The sequence below is a fragment of the Cervus canadensis genome, chromosome 5, assembly GCF_019320065.1.
Source record: "Cervus canadensis isolate Bull #8, Minnesota chromosome 5, ASM1932006v1, whole genome shotgun sequence".
NCBI classification, from domain to species: Eukaryota; Metazoa; Chordata; class Mammalia; order Artiodactyla; family Cervidae; genus Cervus; species Cervus canadensis.
Window position 1 is genome coordinate 20,572,560 of NC_057390.1, and position 17,755 is coordinate 20,590,314.

Below are 17,755 nucleotides of genomic sequence, written 5' to 3' on the forward strand. Positions count from 1 at the left end.
GCCTGGGGATGGAGGAGATGGGGAGATTGGAGGGAAATAGGAGAGTGACAAATAAGCTTTTTTATGAAGTGATAAAAACATTGTAAAACTGACTAGGGTGATGACTGCACAATGCTAAAAACTACAGTGCACTTTAAATGGGTGAATTATATTTCAATAAAGCTGATAAAATTGTAATCCAATGTATTTATTGTTTTTAAAATCATGCAGGGACACTTTTATTTTTTAATTTTACTATAATGGGCAAGTAAAGGAGATACAGAAAAAGCATATTTAGATGATTTAAATAAGCTGGATCTCTAGTTCTTAATCTACTTGGGGCATGGATTTCTTTGAAGATCTGATAAAAGTTTTAGACACGGTGCCTTGAAAGAGTCACATAGAATACACTCAGAAGAAAAATTTTAAGAAGTTCACATAACCCTGAAACACCCCCACGGTTCCCTTAGACACTTATGGACTCCAGCTGAGATGAATGCTGTTTACTTACAAAAGGAGACTTAAAAGCTAAACTGGCAGCAATGGTGAGAGCAGGATCCAAACATCGGAAGATGGACCCAAACAGCATTAGTTTGCCGATTCTCACATCTACAGGCAGCGAGGCCAAGTGATACCCCAGAGGGGTCAGTGTTTCGTCTGGAGTTAATGCTCCCAGGTCTCGTAATCGTATTTTTGAGGCACGAAGAGAATCAGTGTGCGGGGGTTCAATGAGCCGAGAGAACACAGACTGGAGATTGTGAGTGCTAAACATCTCTAAAATTTTAATTCTGAAAGAAGAAAACAAAACAGTTTGTCAATTTTATTTCTGGTGGGATGACACAAAGAAGTAAGCTTCTGCCATGAATGAAAATAATTTATAATTTCCCAAATATATGCTTTTATAAACCAAACAATGCCAGTTTAAATAAATTAAAAAAAAAACAAACCCTCTTATGTCTTGTACTTCTCCTAGCAATAAACTGCAGAAACACTTTCAGGTTCTGAAATTTAATGAGATTCAGAATATATTTCTCTCTATAAACTTCCAAAATACTTCCCTCTGTAACAGTGGATTCAAATCACAAAATAACATTGAAATGACCCACCTACTCCTTCCCACGTCTGAAACTGCACAGTAATTGTGAAATTAATGCACATTGTGTCCTGCCTGTGGCGGCTCTTGAAAAGCTGTTTTTAAATTATGAATTTAGGTAATTTTCAAAAGAGAAAAATTTAATATGTGAAAAGTTCATTTCACTTATAATTCCTTTACATTTTTACTAATGTAACAGGGACCTCAAAATACACCAGTTGGATAAAAGAAGAGCATAATATCTTTGTACAAGCAACTTTTTTCCCTTTGGGGTAACATACTATGGGCATTCTCCCTCAAAATAATGACTCGGTCAAAGGGCATGGATAGCTTTAGAGTTCTTATAGAATGCTATGAAAATTTTCAGAAAGGCTGAACCAAAGGTTTTCCAGCTTCAGTAACATCGAGTTTACTCATTCATTCACTACATTCTATTTTGATATTTGTTCTTGTTTGTTCACCAGGTAAATAATGGTGTTTCAAGTTGCTTTTGTTCACTTTGTTCTAATTGATAATGATGGTGCAGATTTTACCCTGTGATGATTTAATATTGGTGCTGCCCTAGCAGAAATTTCTTGGTAAGTTAGATTACTTTCTTGACTTATAAGTGTTATTCTTAAGCTCTATTTTAAGGCCACCCTCTGCAATGCAAGAGATCTTAACATGAAGCAATATGGTAAAGGCAACACTGAAGAGCTCTTTGCAAATGAATGAGTTCATCCAAGTGCATGTTTAGCAAAACATCTCGTACTAAAAAAAAGAAAACATGGAACGTAAGGTGGGAAACGGGGGCCTTTCGGAAGCAGGACACGAGGACCAACGTGTACCTCAGACAGAGCTGTTCCAACGGCACTCTCTGTATTTCTGGTAGCTGCTGCTTTAGAAGTTGGTGATTGAAGTGATGGCTGGTGAACAAATGGAAGCAAACCCCAGACGCTACACGACCTGCTCGACCTTTTCTTTGCAGGGCATTGGCTTGAGAGACAAAAGTATCCTCTAAACTTTCCATCCCTTTGCTGGCATCATATCTATAAAGTAAAGGAAAAGGTAAAAAGGAGTTACTTTATAAAAATGTGGCCAAAATTTTAATTGGCATGGGCAGATCAGATGAACCGCTCTACTTCTGTTGAAGGACAGTGTCCCGCGTGTTCTGGGATAGTTGAGTGCTAAGTGTTAATTAAAATGGCTTCTTTAGTATGTACCACATTCAGTTTTTTTATTCAACTTTAAAAAAAATTATTTTTCATTTATTTTTGATAAATAAAAATTATATATATTTAAGGGCTACAATGGGACCTTTTGATATATGCACATTTCATGAAATGATTACCAATCTTCTGGTAATTAATATATCCATCACCTCCCATACCAATTCTTTTTCATTCAAGTACATGTAAAGCATATGAATGAAAAAAGAAAAATAATTATTTCTATGGTAAAATTTTAAAGTTTCACCTCTCTTTGGGGGGAATGTAAGATTCATGGCCCTAGCTATAGAAACACGCATATATCTACAGAGTTTGCATAAATTTTTTCAAACAGTAATCTACATAGCTTAATAGCATTAGCCTTTAACAGCTGTGTTGGTCCAATTGAGGCATCTTTAGCCCCTCTTTTACATCACCGAAAGAGGATACCTCTTTTCTTTCATTTTCCCAGAATCGATGACATAGACAACATCATTGATGGTTATGGATGTCTCAGCTATGTTGGTGGAAATTATAATCTTAGTTACACCTGTAGGAGGTTTTACAAACACAGCCTGCTGCTCTTCACTGGATAAAGAAGAATGAAGTGGGTGAATAACACATCTAAAAAAATAAAAACAAAAACATATTGAGAGTTCTCACACAAAACACTGAAATCAGGTTATAATGGGTGGATTTCTATTAAAGCAATATGACTCCCAAATGAGCAGCTTCTCTACAACCTGTCCTCAAGATCCAAGTCTTCCAAGTGAAAAGGCTTTTCCTAACCCTTCCAAAGTACTTACTGAGTTCTATGAACTAAAAACCTTGCATCAACTTGGGAAACACTGGAGTGTAATTCAGTAGTAAATAGTTAAGAAGAATAAATAGTTGATATTCTACAAGTAACCCAAGCCCAGCGCACACTAACCAAACAAGAATTTTTTTTTTTTCCCTGCGCTTAATTCCAGAGAGAGACAGAGACAGTCATGTATGCTAAGAAACTTCATTCTTCTATTTCTAGGGGGTGTTCATCTGTCAAGTAGTCGTCCCCTTGGGTATAAAGATATACCCAGTGTCTTCTGCTATTGGAAGGGGAACCACTGAAAATCATTTTTTCTCAAAATGGTAGCATTTCTTTGTTATTATTAACACTGGCTTCTTTAATCCCTGGTATCTGGCAACTGAAATAGCAGTTGACCATTGAACAATCCAGGGATTAGGGAGAGCCAATCCTTTGTGCAGTCAAAAACCCACATATAATTTATAATCAGTCCTTTGTTACGTGGTTCCTCTGTACCTGTGGTTCTGCATCCGTGGATTTAACCAACTATAGGTCATGCAGTACTACAGTATCTACCACTGACAAAAAAATCCATGTATAAATGGACCCGTGTAGTTGAAACCCATATTGTTCCAGGGTTAACTGTACATGCAATTTTGCTGAAATACTATGCTAAGTGAAGAGAAACATTTTTCTATAATGGAATAGAGATATGAGTTGACTGCCTGGAACAAACTGCTTTGTCTATTCCCAGCTGGCATAAACAAACATATTCTTGAGGAGTGACACCAGGGTCTAAAGAGGGTGATGATAGTCAAAGAGATCTTTCTGGTAATTCATTTTCACATATAACTGCAACAGATGATTAAGAATATAAAAAGCAATTACTTACCGATTACTACGTCTATTGTTGAAAAGAGAATTAGACTGGAGCTGTTCATATAGCATTTTGATTTCTGCTAGTCCCGGTAAAAATACAAGTATAGCACCTGGGTATATAAAAAGAGTTGGACCATAAAAAAGGCTGAGCCCTGAAGAATTGATACTTTTGAACTGTGGTGCTGGAGAAGACTCTCGAGAGTCCCTTGGACTGCAAGGAGATCCAACCAGTCAGTCCTAAAGGAAATCAGCCCTGAACATTGACTGGAAGGACTGATGCTAAAACTGAAACTCCAATAATTTGGCCACCTGATGAGAAGAGCCAACTCACTGGAAAAGAACCTGATGCTGGGAAATACTGAAGGCAAAAGGAGAAGGGGACAACAGAGGATGAGATGGTTGGATAGCATCACAGACTCAATGGACATGAACCTGAGCAAACTCCAAAATATAGTGAAGGACAGGGAAGCCTGGCTTGCTGCAGTCCATGGGGTTGCAAAGAGCCAGACACAACTTAGTGACTGAACAACAACGTATAAAAAGAATCAATCTGATAGATGCAAAAAAGAAAAAACTATTATAGATTATAATTTTAAATGAAAAATGTAATAATCTGAGAGTTTTTCACCATCAATTTTCTCTTCTTTGTAAAGTGAAAGTCACTCAGTTGTGTCTGACTCTTGTGACCCCAGGGACTGTAGCCTGCCAGGCTCCTCTGTCCATGGAATTTTCTAGGCCAGAGTAATAGAGTGGGTTGCTGTTTCCTACTCCCATATCTTTGTAAAGTCCCCAGGGAATTAAGTGGAAAACAAACTTTTAAAATATGTTTTCTGACTTAATAACTAAAAAATGGATGAGGTATTGTATCTTTCTAAAACAGAAAAAAATGACATATAGAAAAATATAATACCTTACATTATATAAGAATCATTAGTAAAGCTCGTTAAACATACTTCTTCAATGTACTGGCTCTGACATTCTCTTTCTATAGACAGAGTTATCCTTCTAATCTTATAAGACAGGAAGACTCTTCTCTACATTACTAAGGAAAACCCATAAACATTTCACTGGAAATGAGAAAAAGGAGCTATAACTGGCCAACCAATCTGGTAATCTAAATTCAGATATGTGTTGAAGAGGCCATACAGAAACTAACCATGCCATAATAATGGCTTATGGGTTTTAAAATTTTACATTAAAGATAATAAACAGTGGTAACTGATTATAGTGTATTTCTGTGTCAAGAGCAGTCACTCAGCAATAGACACCTTTTGTGCTTCATTCAGAGAGGAAACTGACACTCTTCAATTGCCCCTCCTTTAATCTCACAAATATTGGGTACCTTTTTCAGCTCTGTCCTAGGTACAATGGAAGGTAAAACAAAGATCTGCCCACAAGGAACTCATGAACAATTATTTATCATGCTTATTCTCCCCACAAAATAAATAAGGAAACTAAATTATTACAAAAATTGAACTCTGAAGTGAGGAAAAAAGACATCTTTCAGTGTTCATTCTAATACTTCATAGTTTACAAACAATGTTCATATGGATTATCTCCATTTGATCCTAATAACCACCTGTTAAGAAGAGTATTAGTACCCTTAAGGTGACTGAGTCACATGGTCGGGTAACAGAGCTTAATAGGAAGGGTGTGCAAACACAAATATGGGGTTTCTGGTACCAGACCTATGCTCTTTCCATTACATACCTCATGCTTCACTCTATTAAAGTAACACAAAATTTAAGAGTGGTAAAATAATCTATATGGAATGGGAAAAAACTGTATATTTCTATGTGCCTTTGATCTGCTCTGCACTCATGGCTTGGCCATCAGTATCAAGGTTATCTTTAATATTCACAAATATGTCACCAACTGCCTAATCACTACAGCAACTTTACTTTGAATTCAGGTAGCTTTCCAACATTTCTTTTTGACTGCTATACTTTAATTTTTTCAATAATAGTCTTTTCCTTTGGGGTGAAATAAGATATTTAATCCAGTGATAATGCATTAACCAACACTGGCTATTTGCCAAGGAGTGAGAAACAAGGCACTTCAATAATTCTGTGTGTTTCATGTTTCTTTAGAAAATACCACATAATGATTAAAATCTAGGCAGAAGAGGGCAGTCAGTAAGCACTGTGTAATGAGTACATAATAAAATTTTCTGATCTATGATTCCACTTAATTATCACTCAACAATGGCTGCAGCTATTTATGCAACAAATATTTATTCCATACCTAAATATTCCTGGTACTGTTCTGGGCCTTAGGAACATCCCTCAGACCCTAGGACAGAATTAAGAAATCCTTCTTCATTCTTAAAGAGTTTATACTCTACTAAAGGAGACCATTAGTAAGTAGAACTACAATTTTGGATAGTGTTAAAAGTACTATAATAAAAATGAAACCCATTTTTGGGTATTATGAAAGAGTGAGGGGAGAGACAACAGATAGGGGTGGTCAGAGAAGACTTCTCTGAAGAGAAGACATTCGATGGAAACCTGACTAATGTCAAAGATCCAGTTATGAGATCTGGGGATTCATTCAACCTGGGGATGAGGGGCTACAAATGAGGTAAGAAGGCCACTAAGATGACAGTGAGCAAGGCTACAGTAGGGATTGCCCTGTGTTATTAATAGGAGGAGGAGGAGTAATAACAGTCATAATAATAACAATGATAAATAGACTAGCATGATTTTAATACTGTTAGGGGCAGTAGCTACGGGGCATTATTTATATACCAGGCACTGTGCTAAGTGTTTTAGATATGGTTTCTTTTAATCCTCAAAATAGAGGATTTACTATTGTCTTTGTTTTACCACAAGGAGCCTGAGGCATAGAAAAGATAAGGGCTTTTATCATCCAAGGTTACAGAGCAGACAACAGGGAAGCTTAACAGATTCGCCAAAGTCTGTTCTCCTGACCCCATGTCCTGTGGTCTCCAACTGTCGCGTCTTCCTGTGACTCAAACACTCATTACTAGATTCCCATTTAGCCAGGGACTCCCAGATGGTGCAGTGGTAAAGAATCTGCCTGCCAATGAAGGAGATGCAAGAGATGTGGGTTCGATCCCTGGTTGGGAAGATGCCCTGGAGGAGGAAATGGCAACCCACTCCAGTATTCTTGCCAGGAAAATTCCACAGACAGAGGAGCCTGGTGGGCTTCAGTTCAGAGGTTGCAAAGAGTCAGACATGACTGAGCAATTGACCAGGCACGCAAAGAGGCAAATGAGTGATGAATATGTATACACCTAGGCCTTCTTTTCAGCCTTCTTCTTTTTGGACTTTGTATTGTTAATGTCCTTTTATTCAAGTGGGTAAAAGGTAAAATTTCCCCCTGAAAAACCTAATAAAGAACTTTACAACAACTGGGGATGGAAAGGTGAAGAAAACTGGGGTGAGGGCTCCAGGAAGACAGGTTGTCCCCACAAACCCCACTGTCTCAGGAAGGAGGGTCCCTGCCCTTGGCCGGTTCACACTTAAGTGAAGACAAGCAGCAGTTACCTGGAGGGTAGGAGTGCTTTCCATCCACAATCCACTCTAACAAGGCCTCGATTAATTCAAGATTAACCTTTTCAAAGTCCATAATGGACATTGTTTTGATGACTGATTTGCTAACTCCTGCAAGAAAGGTAAAAATAATAAAGATATTAATAGTTTTATACCTTATTGAAGAAAATATGCCTGGGAACTAAGTGTATTTTGATTTAATAACACAGATGTTCACAGTGAATGCACTGAAATGAACTTTTTTCCTTCAGTCTCTCAGCAAGTACAGGCTCACTAGAAGCACTTTTTTGCCTGAAAGTGACCTGAAGAGCAGGCTCCTGGCCCTGCTTCAAAGGGCCAGAGAGGCAACTTTTCACTGTCTTCCTTCCTTCCCCTTTTATCTGTCATACATCTATTGGCAGTTTAAGTTCTAGAAACAAGATTCAAAGTCAAATGTATTTCAGAAAACCCTTCCAGATTTAATCAAGTCGTGAGTCATATCAGACAAAAGTCCAGTTAACAGTAACTAAAAATCAAAGTACAGAGACCACAGCTTTTAGCATCATTTTTATAACAGTGACTTTTCTAACGTTTAGATTCCTTTGAGAAAATCATAAAAGTTACGAATCTTCCTTGAAAAATACATGTGATTTTAATGGCTTCACCAACACCCCTGAAGTCTACTCACAGACCCTCAGGTTAAGGGTCTACAATCTCCTTCTGATTCATATGAATCCCAGTAAAAGACATAGTTCCTTATGTTGTACTATAAGCCTCAGTTCCTTTTAAAAACAAACAGCAGGGACTTCCCTTGTGGTCCAGTGGCTAAGACTCTGCGCTCCCAAATGCATGAGCCTGGGTTCCATCCCTGGTCAGGAAACTACACCCCACATGCCATAACTAAGAGTTTACATGTAGCAATTACAACAAAACAAATGAACCGCATAAACTGGGGGAGACTAACTCTCCAAAGATAGCTGCCCTTTCCTGTAGGTCTTTCTAATGACCCATCACCTGAAACAGAATCTAACCACAGCAAAATAACTGTAGCTGGTATCAAGGAAGGGAAGCGTCCTACATTTTGCGGAAAAGCTTGAGGAAAGGCAAAAGCCATTTTTAAACAATGCTGTTCTAACAGTGAACCATATGTCGATAAAAAATCAAACAAAGGAAGAAACAGGCTACACAAGCAAAGATGTGGATAGTGTGGAAGGCAGAGCAGGAATCATTTTTATTTGCCAAGATTCCAAATAGCCAGACTTTTCCAAAAGGAGAACCAGTTAACTGAAAGAAAAAGGGAAACAAACATTTTTTTTAAATTAAAAAAAAAAGTTCAGCAGGGCTTACTAATCAATTATATATTTTAAAAGACTTATTATTCTCTTTCAACTAGCAAAAGTTTTAAAAATTGAGTTGGGACCAACATTTAATTTTCTGAAAGGTGAAAGAAAGCACTGAGATCAACTAGATAGAAGTCATTGTTTCAGAGGGAGAAGGAGACTAAGAGAAGCTAAGAGATCCGCCCAGCATCACACAGAAAACAGCAGCAGAGCCAGGTTCCCCGACCTCAGATCCTTAGAAAAGATTTCTCAGAGGCACTTTTTGAACTTCTGTATCCCTACGCTGGACATTAGAAGGACTCTGACTTAGATCCAGTCATAATTCTTAAAGAAAACTCTGGAATTTCAAAAGAGAAACCAAATAGATTCCTGTTAACTCATTTAACAGAATAAGGAAATGGGAATTGTCAGCTGGTCTGAAGTACAGAAAGAACACAAACATGTGAGTCAGACATTCTCATCAGAATCACAAATCTGCACTAACTGACCGGGCACTATGCTGTTGATTTGTATTGTCTTATTTAATCTCCTAAATAACCACATTTTATAGATAAGGCAACTAGCAATAGAGAGGATGAAGAACTTGCATCTAACTGGTTTTATGACAGCCTGGGGAGTTAAGTCCAGGTCTGTAAGATACAAGTCTATACTCTTAACCTTGCTTCCCAAGATGTTGGGAAGATGAAGTGAAATGTTTGGGAGCTATGTGTATCTTCCTGAACAGCAGAACAAATGGCTAATGCCCTAGTTCCTTTATGATCACCATTTCCCATGCAGGACTGAGTCTCTGGTGGAAGGAGGAAAAGGAAAACTTATTTGCCTTTTCTGCTACGGAAGTAGCAAGGATCTGAGACCCTTACACCTTGAAAGGTAAACAGTTTTTGTTTTTTGTTTTTTTGGAAGGACCAAGAGGAGTTGGGGTGGCAATCCAGGAAAAAGAGAACAGGAAAAGCAGCTGAGACCTGTCTAGGCTTTAAAAAGAAAGCAAAAGTAGTCATCTTAGGATTTCTATGGATTCAGCCCAGCTGAACATATGGAAGGCTATCTAGGAACAAAAGTTGGGTGGGATCCAGCATGGGAGGAGAGGGCGCCTCACAACACAGGTAAAAGCACTCAGCACAGGGTGAACCCTAAAAAAAGATTTTTTAGGCCCATTTTAGGTCACTTTCCAGGCCCACTGAATAATGCTAAAACTAGTAGGTGAAATTTTGAGGATATTTAAATAGTTTCAAATCTTTCTCCACAACTGACTCATCAAACTACCAAGGGAATAAATAACTACACAAAGAAGAAACACAGGCATCATCTTAACCAGTTGGTCAAAGTTAACACTGCCAATAACGAGACAAGCCAACATCACATGCTCCTGATGGGATGCGCTGAGAACAAGGTTCAACATGATTTCTGTGGTTTTCTAACCAAAAACATGTAACCTAAAATTAACCATCAGGCAACATTGGACAAATCCAAATGAAGGGACATTGTACAAAATACTTGGCCCAAACTCTTTAAAACATAAAAGAAAAATAAAGGCTGGCAAATTTTTCCAGATCAAAAGAAACTAAAGACACATGATGACTGAATGCAGTATGTAATCCTGGGTTGGATACTGTACCATTTAAAAAACAGCAATAAAGGACATTATTGAAATAACTGACAAAGTGAGAATATGAATTATGGATTAAACAGAAGTACTGTATTGTGTTGAATGTTTTCATTTTGATCATGTCCTATTGCTGTGGGGTTTTTCTTTTGGCTGTACCGCAAGGCTTGCAGGATCTTAGTTCCCTGACCAGGCATAGAACCAGGACCAGTGATTGAATCTGGCCCTGGAAGCGGTTCTGCTAAGTCCTAACCACTGGACTGCCAGGGAATTCCCATGTCCTATTGTTATGTAAGAGGATGTCCTTGTTCCTAGAAAATATATACTGAAATATTAGGGGTTAAGGAACATCATATCTGCAATTTACCCCCAAAACATTCAGGAAAAATACATGTACATGAACACAGAGCAAATGAGGCCAAATGTTAATAACTGATGAATCAGGGTAAAAGATATAGGAGAGTTCATTGCAGTTCAGCAAACTTTTTAAGTTTGAAATCACATCAAAATACAAAGTTACAAAATACTCAAGAATATAATTTATGGTTTACCATCTCCTCATTTTTCTATAATGAACACATTTCTTTCATAATCAGAAAAAACCCACTGGTAAATATAAATAATAATGACTTTAATATGTATTGGAACTGTTATTTTTCTATTATTCTGATGAATTAAAGACAAGATAACTATGAAACAAGAGCTACATTTTTCTTTTTCTGGTTATCTTTGGCATAACTGTAAAATTCCCCCAGGAAGCACATTACCTTGATAGCGGGCAAGGAGCTGTTTAAAATCTAACTGCTGATCTGGTACCGCATCTTTGACAGAATCCTGATCCTGGAGGTGCAGGGAGAGACGCAGGTCCTCCTCCACCTCCTCAAACGCGGTTCTGCTGCGCCTGGCCTTGAGCTTCTCCTTTGACATCTGTTTCATGGAGCGGGCATATGGGCTGCCATCCTGCAACACATACCTGAGCAAGGACAACAAGGGAACGTGCGGATGTGGATGTGGGCCTGTTGGTGAGGAATGACAACAGTGACCTGTTTCACATCGCATTCAGCACAATGTTGCTCTGCTGCTGCCCAGTTCACGGGATATTCTTCCACCAGTCTAGGATTCCATCATGCCCTACTGCTGGTGGAGAACACAGTGGAATGCTTTTGGCTCTGCTTTAAGATAATTTTGGGGGTAGTGAGTTTGGAAAAGTGAGGGAAAAAAGACAGGGAAACTAGGTGAAGGATGATTTCTGCAGAGGTTCACATTCAGTGGAAATGGGATACAGCCCACAACACAACTTTAATGAGCTCCCTAAGTATGATTATTGCACTAGGAAGTTTGAGAACCACTGATCTAGGGTTGTTAGCCTGAGAATACTGCATCATTAAATAAACAAAGAATTAGGAGGGGGCTTATAAGAAACAGAAAGAGCAGAGAGAAGGAAAAAAATTCTGGTTGCGTGTAAGGTGTCAGATGTGACAGGTGTTTTCATTCTGGAGTTCAGAGGTTAGGAATGAAGACACTGATCTGGGAGTTCTTGGCACAGCACCAACAGCTGAAATCACGTAAGTCTGAGAAGAAACAGTGCAAGAACAAAACTCTGGGAATCTTAATGTCAAGGAGTAGGCAGAGAAAGCAAGGTTTTTCAAAAAGCAGCAATCAGCTGGTATCCAACAGACATTACCATCTTCTATACAGTACCAAACTTAAACAGACATCTTAACATCCACATGTACTGCAAACTCCTTGAAGGTAGAATGATAATAACAGCTAACACAAATATATAATTATGCATCACCGACTTGATGGACATGAGTTTGTGTAAGCTCCGGGAGTTGGTGATGGACAGGGAGGCCTGGCGTGCTGCGATTCATGGGGTCACAAAGAGTCAGACATGACTGAGTGACTGAACTGAACTGAACTGAACTGAATACATAATATATTGCCTGTGAAGTCAAACAATTTGAATAGTAAATATCTGCTGAAAGGAGAAAGCAAAATGCTCAAATTGAAAAATTAGAAGAAAAAATAACACATTTATCAGTATCTGGGCACAATGAGGTAAAATAGTGATTTTGTTTTCAAGGACTTTCATCAAACCTTAATAAATAATATCTTCCTTACCTTGTCACAGCAATTGCATCTTCCAGAAAAAACTGATCAACAGGAAATGTACGACCTACAAAAACAAGAAGACAGAACAAGTCTGTCTCAGAATACCCATTCAACTATCTTGAAATTGTTTGTATATGTAAAATTCTCCTAAAATGAAGGCTGGCACAATAAGGTACTATTTGCTCTGTGGTCTTAAAAGTATCCAAAAACGCTTCTGATGATAAAAATTGGCACGAGTAGATTCCCGTTAACAAATAAAACAAGTATATAGTTGGAGAAATGATCATTTGCTAATAAGATGTTTTTTACCTCTTTAAAAAAGATCTATTATACCTTTTCGTCCCCTACCTCCTTTCTCACAGGGGACCTTATAACAGTCAAAAATTGTATTCTAGATCAAGAATATAACTTCATCTTTAAATCTACTGTTGATATCCTCTATAATGAGAACAAGTAGTACTATTTTCAGTGTTTCCAAATTGTTCCTTTAGCCATCAACTGCAGAAGGATAAGCCAAAAGCCCAAGGTGATAAATTAATCCCACAATGAGACTGAAAGCACCAAAGAAGACACAGACCACCCAGCTTCACTTACTCCCAGGGTGGGCAGCATGCAGAAGTTTAGCAGAATTCATCAGTGAACAAATATGCCATACACAGATACAGCTTTCCTCTTTATGACAGATTACCATTATAAATTCACATTTTGATATTAAACACAACAGAATGCTAGCAATCCAATCACCTAGACTTTTTTTAAAGCACATATAAATTAAAATCTCACAGCAAATGAATATAACATTACCTCTTTATTAATTTCATTATATGGTTATGATTTTGTTATAAACAAATCATTCTTCTCTAGAAGGAGGTATAAATACTTATTCATTTATATCTCAAATGAACTTTAAAATAATTGTATTTGCTTATTAGGACAATACTTATTTAATGATGCATTTTAATCACCTGGTATAGTGATAACTGGGCAGGAATTAAAATATTCTGAAAAGAGCTCAGCGTTTAAGGTTGCACTCATCAGAATAACTTGAAGAGTTGGTCTCTGCAACACAATGTCTTTCAAAACTAGCAGTAAGAAGTCACTAGAGGAAATAAAAGAAACACCTGAGGATCAAACAAATTTAATATATGAAAATTAATAAACTTTGACATATTTCAAGTAAGTATAATACCTATGTGAAAAAAAACTTACAACACTCTGAGAAAGATGTATCATGTTTCTAGATGTAAAGACTTAATGCTATCAATTTCCCATCAAATAAACTAAAATATGTGTAGTACCAATTAAAATACCAACAGGATTTATCATTACATTTGATAATTCTACCTCTTGATATCTATATGTACATAAAGAAGCATACACAATGATTTTCATTATAGCATAGTTTGTAATAGTAAATCAATGGAAACTACTGAAATGTCTATCAATCAAAAAATGATTAAGACAGTATCATCCATTCTAAGGAAAAATATGAGGCAGGTAAAAGGAATAAAGTAGAACTCTAGATACAGACATGAAAACATCTCTAAGACGTACTGTTAGTGGAGAAAGAACCCACGCTGTAGAACACTATGTACCACAGAACAGCAATGGCCTAAACGGTCTCCCCAGCCCTTGACCCCTTGAAATCTATTCTCAATATGGCAGACCAATAATTCTGCTCAAATGTAAACCGGACTGTTCCACTCTTCTGCTCAACATCCTTCAAATGACTTACCAAAGTTCTTACTAATGAGGCCCCAGAATCTGCAGCCCCACTACTCATTTCCTGTCACTCTTCTTGTTCACTTGGCTTCAGCCACAATATTCTCCTCAATGTCTTTGAGACATGGATCTCAGGTCCCTTGCATGTGTTATTAATGTGCCTAGAAAGGGCTTCTCCCAGATACTCACAGAGGTAAGCTCACTCAGTCACTTTCTTCAAATCTTGACTCAAAATGTGCCTTTTCAGCGAGGCCTTCCCTGGCCACCATCTTTAAAATTGCAAATGCTCTCATCTCTTGCATTTCATATTATCCTTTCTCTTCTTAGCACTTAACAAACATACTTTATATTTTACTTCTTTATCTTGCTTAATGTTGGGCTTTCTCACTAGAATACAAGCTCTATGAGGACAGGGATTTTGGTTATTTTGTTCTACAAGATACTACTTTAGTACCTAGACCAATGCCTGGGATATAGCAGGTGCTCAATAAATGCTTATTGATTTACTAAATGAATATATAATTTGTAAAAGAAAAAAAGGTCATGAAACAAAAGTACCTATTTCTGACAAAGCAAGCATATATGTTAATATTTATCACCAATCTGACTGCTACAGCAATCTACAGGAATGCTTTGAGAGTGTTTCAGAGGACTTTTGCTTTACCTACATTGTTCAATTTTTCATAAGAGTATCAGTTGGCCAAAAACTTAATTTGGGCTTTTGGCCAACCCAATAATTTATGGTATATCCATACATTAGAATTTCCTCATGCAGTTATTAATAATTTCAAAGACAGTTCATGCTATTAAATATTAGATCAAAAGCAGCACACACTATATAATCCCAATAGTGTTTACGGACACACATCTCTTTCCTAACTCCCAATATACTCCCAGAAGAAAACAGACCAAATTCTAACATGTAATTAGCCATTCTATAAGGGAAGATTTTCTTGACATTTAATATTGCCTAAATGTGTTAAAATAATGTTGTCTCTATGATCAAAAAATTTATTAAAATTTTTAAATATATTTTTTCTCTGTTCAACCTTTTACCTTATTTCTTAACTGATCTCAGTTCCTAGAATTTGCTATTTTCTGCCTTTTTCAGTCACTTATTCCCTACTTTTTGTTATAGTTCCCCTACTTTTTCTTATAATTTGAACAGTCCATTCCCATAGACTGGCACTGGTATTTGTAAATTTTCAAATCTCCCTTCTCCAGTGTGTTATTTATCTTTATTCGGATGTGAAAATATTTTGAGTTTTTAACTGCTAATATTCTATATGTCATTGTGTGTGCTAAGTCACTTCAGCTGTGTCCAACTCTTTACAACCCTAAGAACTGTAGCCCCGCCAGGCTCCTTGGTCCATGGAATTCTCCAGGCAAGAATACTGGAGTGGGCTGCCATGTCCTCCTCTAGGGGAATCTTCCTGAACAGGGACTGAACCCCGACTCCTGCACTGCAGGCAGATTCTTTGCTGCTGAACCGCTAGGGAAGCCCCTGTATGTCATTAAGTTTTTATAAGAATCTTTTTCTGAGAACACCACTGCAGCCAGGAACCAGATCCAGTGCTATCCCCCAGTTTCTTTGAGTTTGTGGAAGCATAAATGTTATAAAACCCAGAGCTATTTTTTATGTTCGAAATAACTTCCCCTAAAATTTAAAAATTTATTTTTAGAATACGATCATTTAAATATTATTATTTTGGTAGAATGCTTTGATTCCTTCTTCAGAGTTGTTCAGTGATTCTTAATTCTTTTTTCAAATGTTCATTTTACCAGTTACCATTTATCATTTTACCATTTACTTTTCCCCACTGTTCTCTGAGTCTCTACAAAAAGACGATTTGCCCCTCAAACATAGATTTTCAGTGCTTTCTATACAGTTACTTAAAATTTATTATTGTTTTGTTCTAGGAGTTCTTTTATTATTCTTTATTTAAAACAATGTTTTGGCTACACCATGCAGCTTGCAGGATCTCAGTGCGTGTGTGTGCATGTGTGTGTTCAGTCGTGTCTGACTCTTTGTGACCCCTATGGACTGCTGACCAGGGATCAAACCTGGGGACCCAGCAATGAAAGTGCTGAGTACTAACCACTGGATTGCCAGGGAATTCCCTGATCTATTCTTTTTATATAAAAATCCTTTTCTTTAGTTTCAAATTTCTTTGTATTTCCTATTTATAACTAGATCAGTGTTATTTACTTTTTCTAACAGTCTACTGGTTTTATGTCCTCCCTGTTCAGTTCTTGAAAACGTTTTATCAGCAGTAGCTGGGACCTCTTTTCACATGTGTTTCTTTTTTTTTTTTTCAATTTGTTTCAATCGTTTATTAGCGGACCAGATTACAAAAATAATCCTGGTAGATACCTTAGTTCATCCTTCTAATAGGCCTGTTGATCTGGTCTTCCCTGTTGCCAGCATCTCCACCTTCTACAAAATGGGTGGTCTTTTTCTTCATTCCACTTCGTGGAGAAGACAATTTAAAGGGCGACAGGAAGTTGTTTGCTTCTTTGAAACGTTTTCCAATGGTATAGATCTCATGAATCAGATCCTCCATGCAGATGATTCTGTATTTCCCAAGAGATCGAGCAATCAATGCATTGTCTGTCAGGGCAATTCGCTTTTTGTTGATTTTGCCATAACGACGCTTGTAGATCAATCATTTACAGACTTCAGATTTGGGTACCCCCATGCAATGTATGGCTCCACAATTCTCAGCATGTTAATTGATGCCTTGTAGAGCTTCACAAAGGTGCCACAGAAGATCTGCCGGAGGCGAAGGAGCTGCAGCACCTTTAGAACCTTTGGGCTCACACCGTTGATACCTCTGATCCTGATGACAAATGCCAGTTTGGGTTCCGCAGGTTCACAGAAGTTGCCAGCTTTTCGTGCCATCCTAGCCACTCGAATTTCAGTTCTGTACCTCTGCCTGTGTTCCTTGTGCTTAGCTTTTTCATAGATAAGCTTCCTCCTTGCCTTTCGGAGCATCTTTTGGGCAAACTTCTTTCTCAGGCGCTTGATCTTAAGCTCTGCGAAATTCTTTCGCTTTTTCTTAAGGTTTCTGGCACAGCAGGAACCTTCTTTTTCTTCTCTCCTGCACCCTCCATGGTTCCAGCCGGGAAAGAGCTCACATGTGTTTCTTTCTCCTTTTTAAAAGTTTTACTATGATCTATTTCTGCTTCTCTGTCAGCCCATGAACTTTACTTAGACTCTTCTTCTTCTCAAGATACTTATAATAGTATAGTCCTTCTGTCAAAAGCCTCATTATTTTCATAGGATCATCTTTTTTTCCACTACTTTACTGCTTTAGAGCATGATCTACATGACAAGATTGTCAGGAGAAATATCAACAACCTCAGACATGGCAATGATACCAATCTAATGACAGAAAGTGAAGAAGAACTAAAGAGCCTCTTCAGTTCCATTCAGTGGCTCAGTTATGTCCGACTTTTTGCAACCCCATGGACTGTAGCATGCCAGGCTTCCCTGTCCATCACCAACTCCCAGAGCTTGCTCAAACTCATGTCCATCAAATTGGTGATGCCATTCAAC

General features: G+C 37.7%; 1 protein-coding gene and 1 pseudogene across 4 annotated transcripts in view; both read right to left on the reverse strand.

The window, feature by feature from the left end:
• The window catches only part of DHX57 (DExH-box helicase 57), a 59,189-nt gene that overhangs the window by 14,584 nt on the left and 26,850 nt on the right, over window positions 1-17,755 (reverse strand). For all 4 annotated transcript variants that reach the window (XM_043468368.1, XM_043468370.1, XM_043468371.1 and 1 more), the window contains exons 10-17: window positions 13,440-13,573; window positions 12,484-12,538; window positions 11,127-11,332; window positions 7,432-7,548; window positions 3,936-4,032; window positions 2,710-2,883; window positions 1,900-2,100; window positions 491-767 (exon numbers count right to left, since the gene is read on the reverse strand). In XM_043468368.1, the coding sequence (XP_043324303.1) occupies window positions 491-767; window positions 1,900-2,100; window positions 2,710-2,883; window positions 3,936-4,032; window positions 7,432-7,548; window positions 11,127-11,332; window positions 12,484-12,538; window positions 13,440-13,573 (1,261 nt within the window). The remainder of the gene's footprint in view (window positions 1-490; window positions 768-1,899; window positions 2,101-2,709; window positions 2,884-3,935; window positions 4,033-7,431; window positions 7,549-11,126; window positions 11,333-12,483; window positions 12,539-13,439; window positions 13,574-17,755) is intronic.
• On the reverse strand, window positions 13,612-17,652 carry LOC122441587 (annotated as a pseudogene).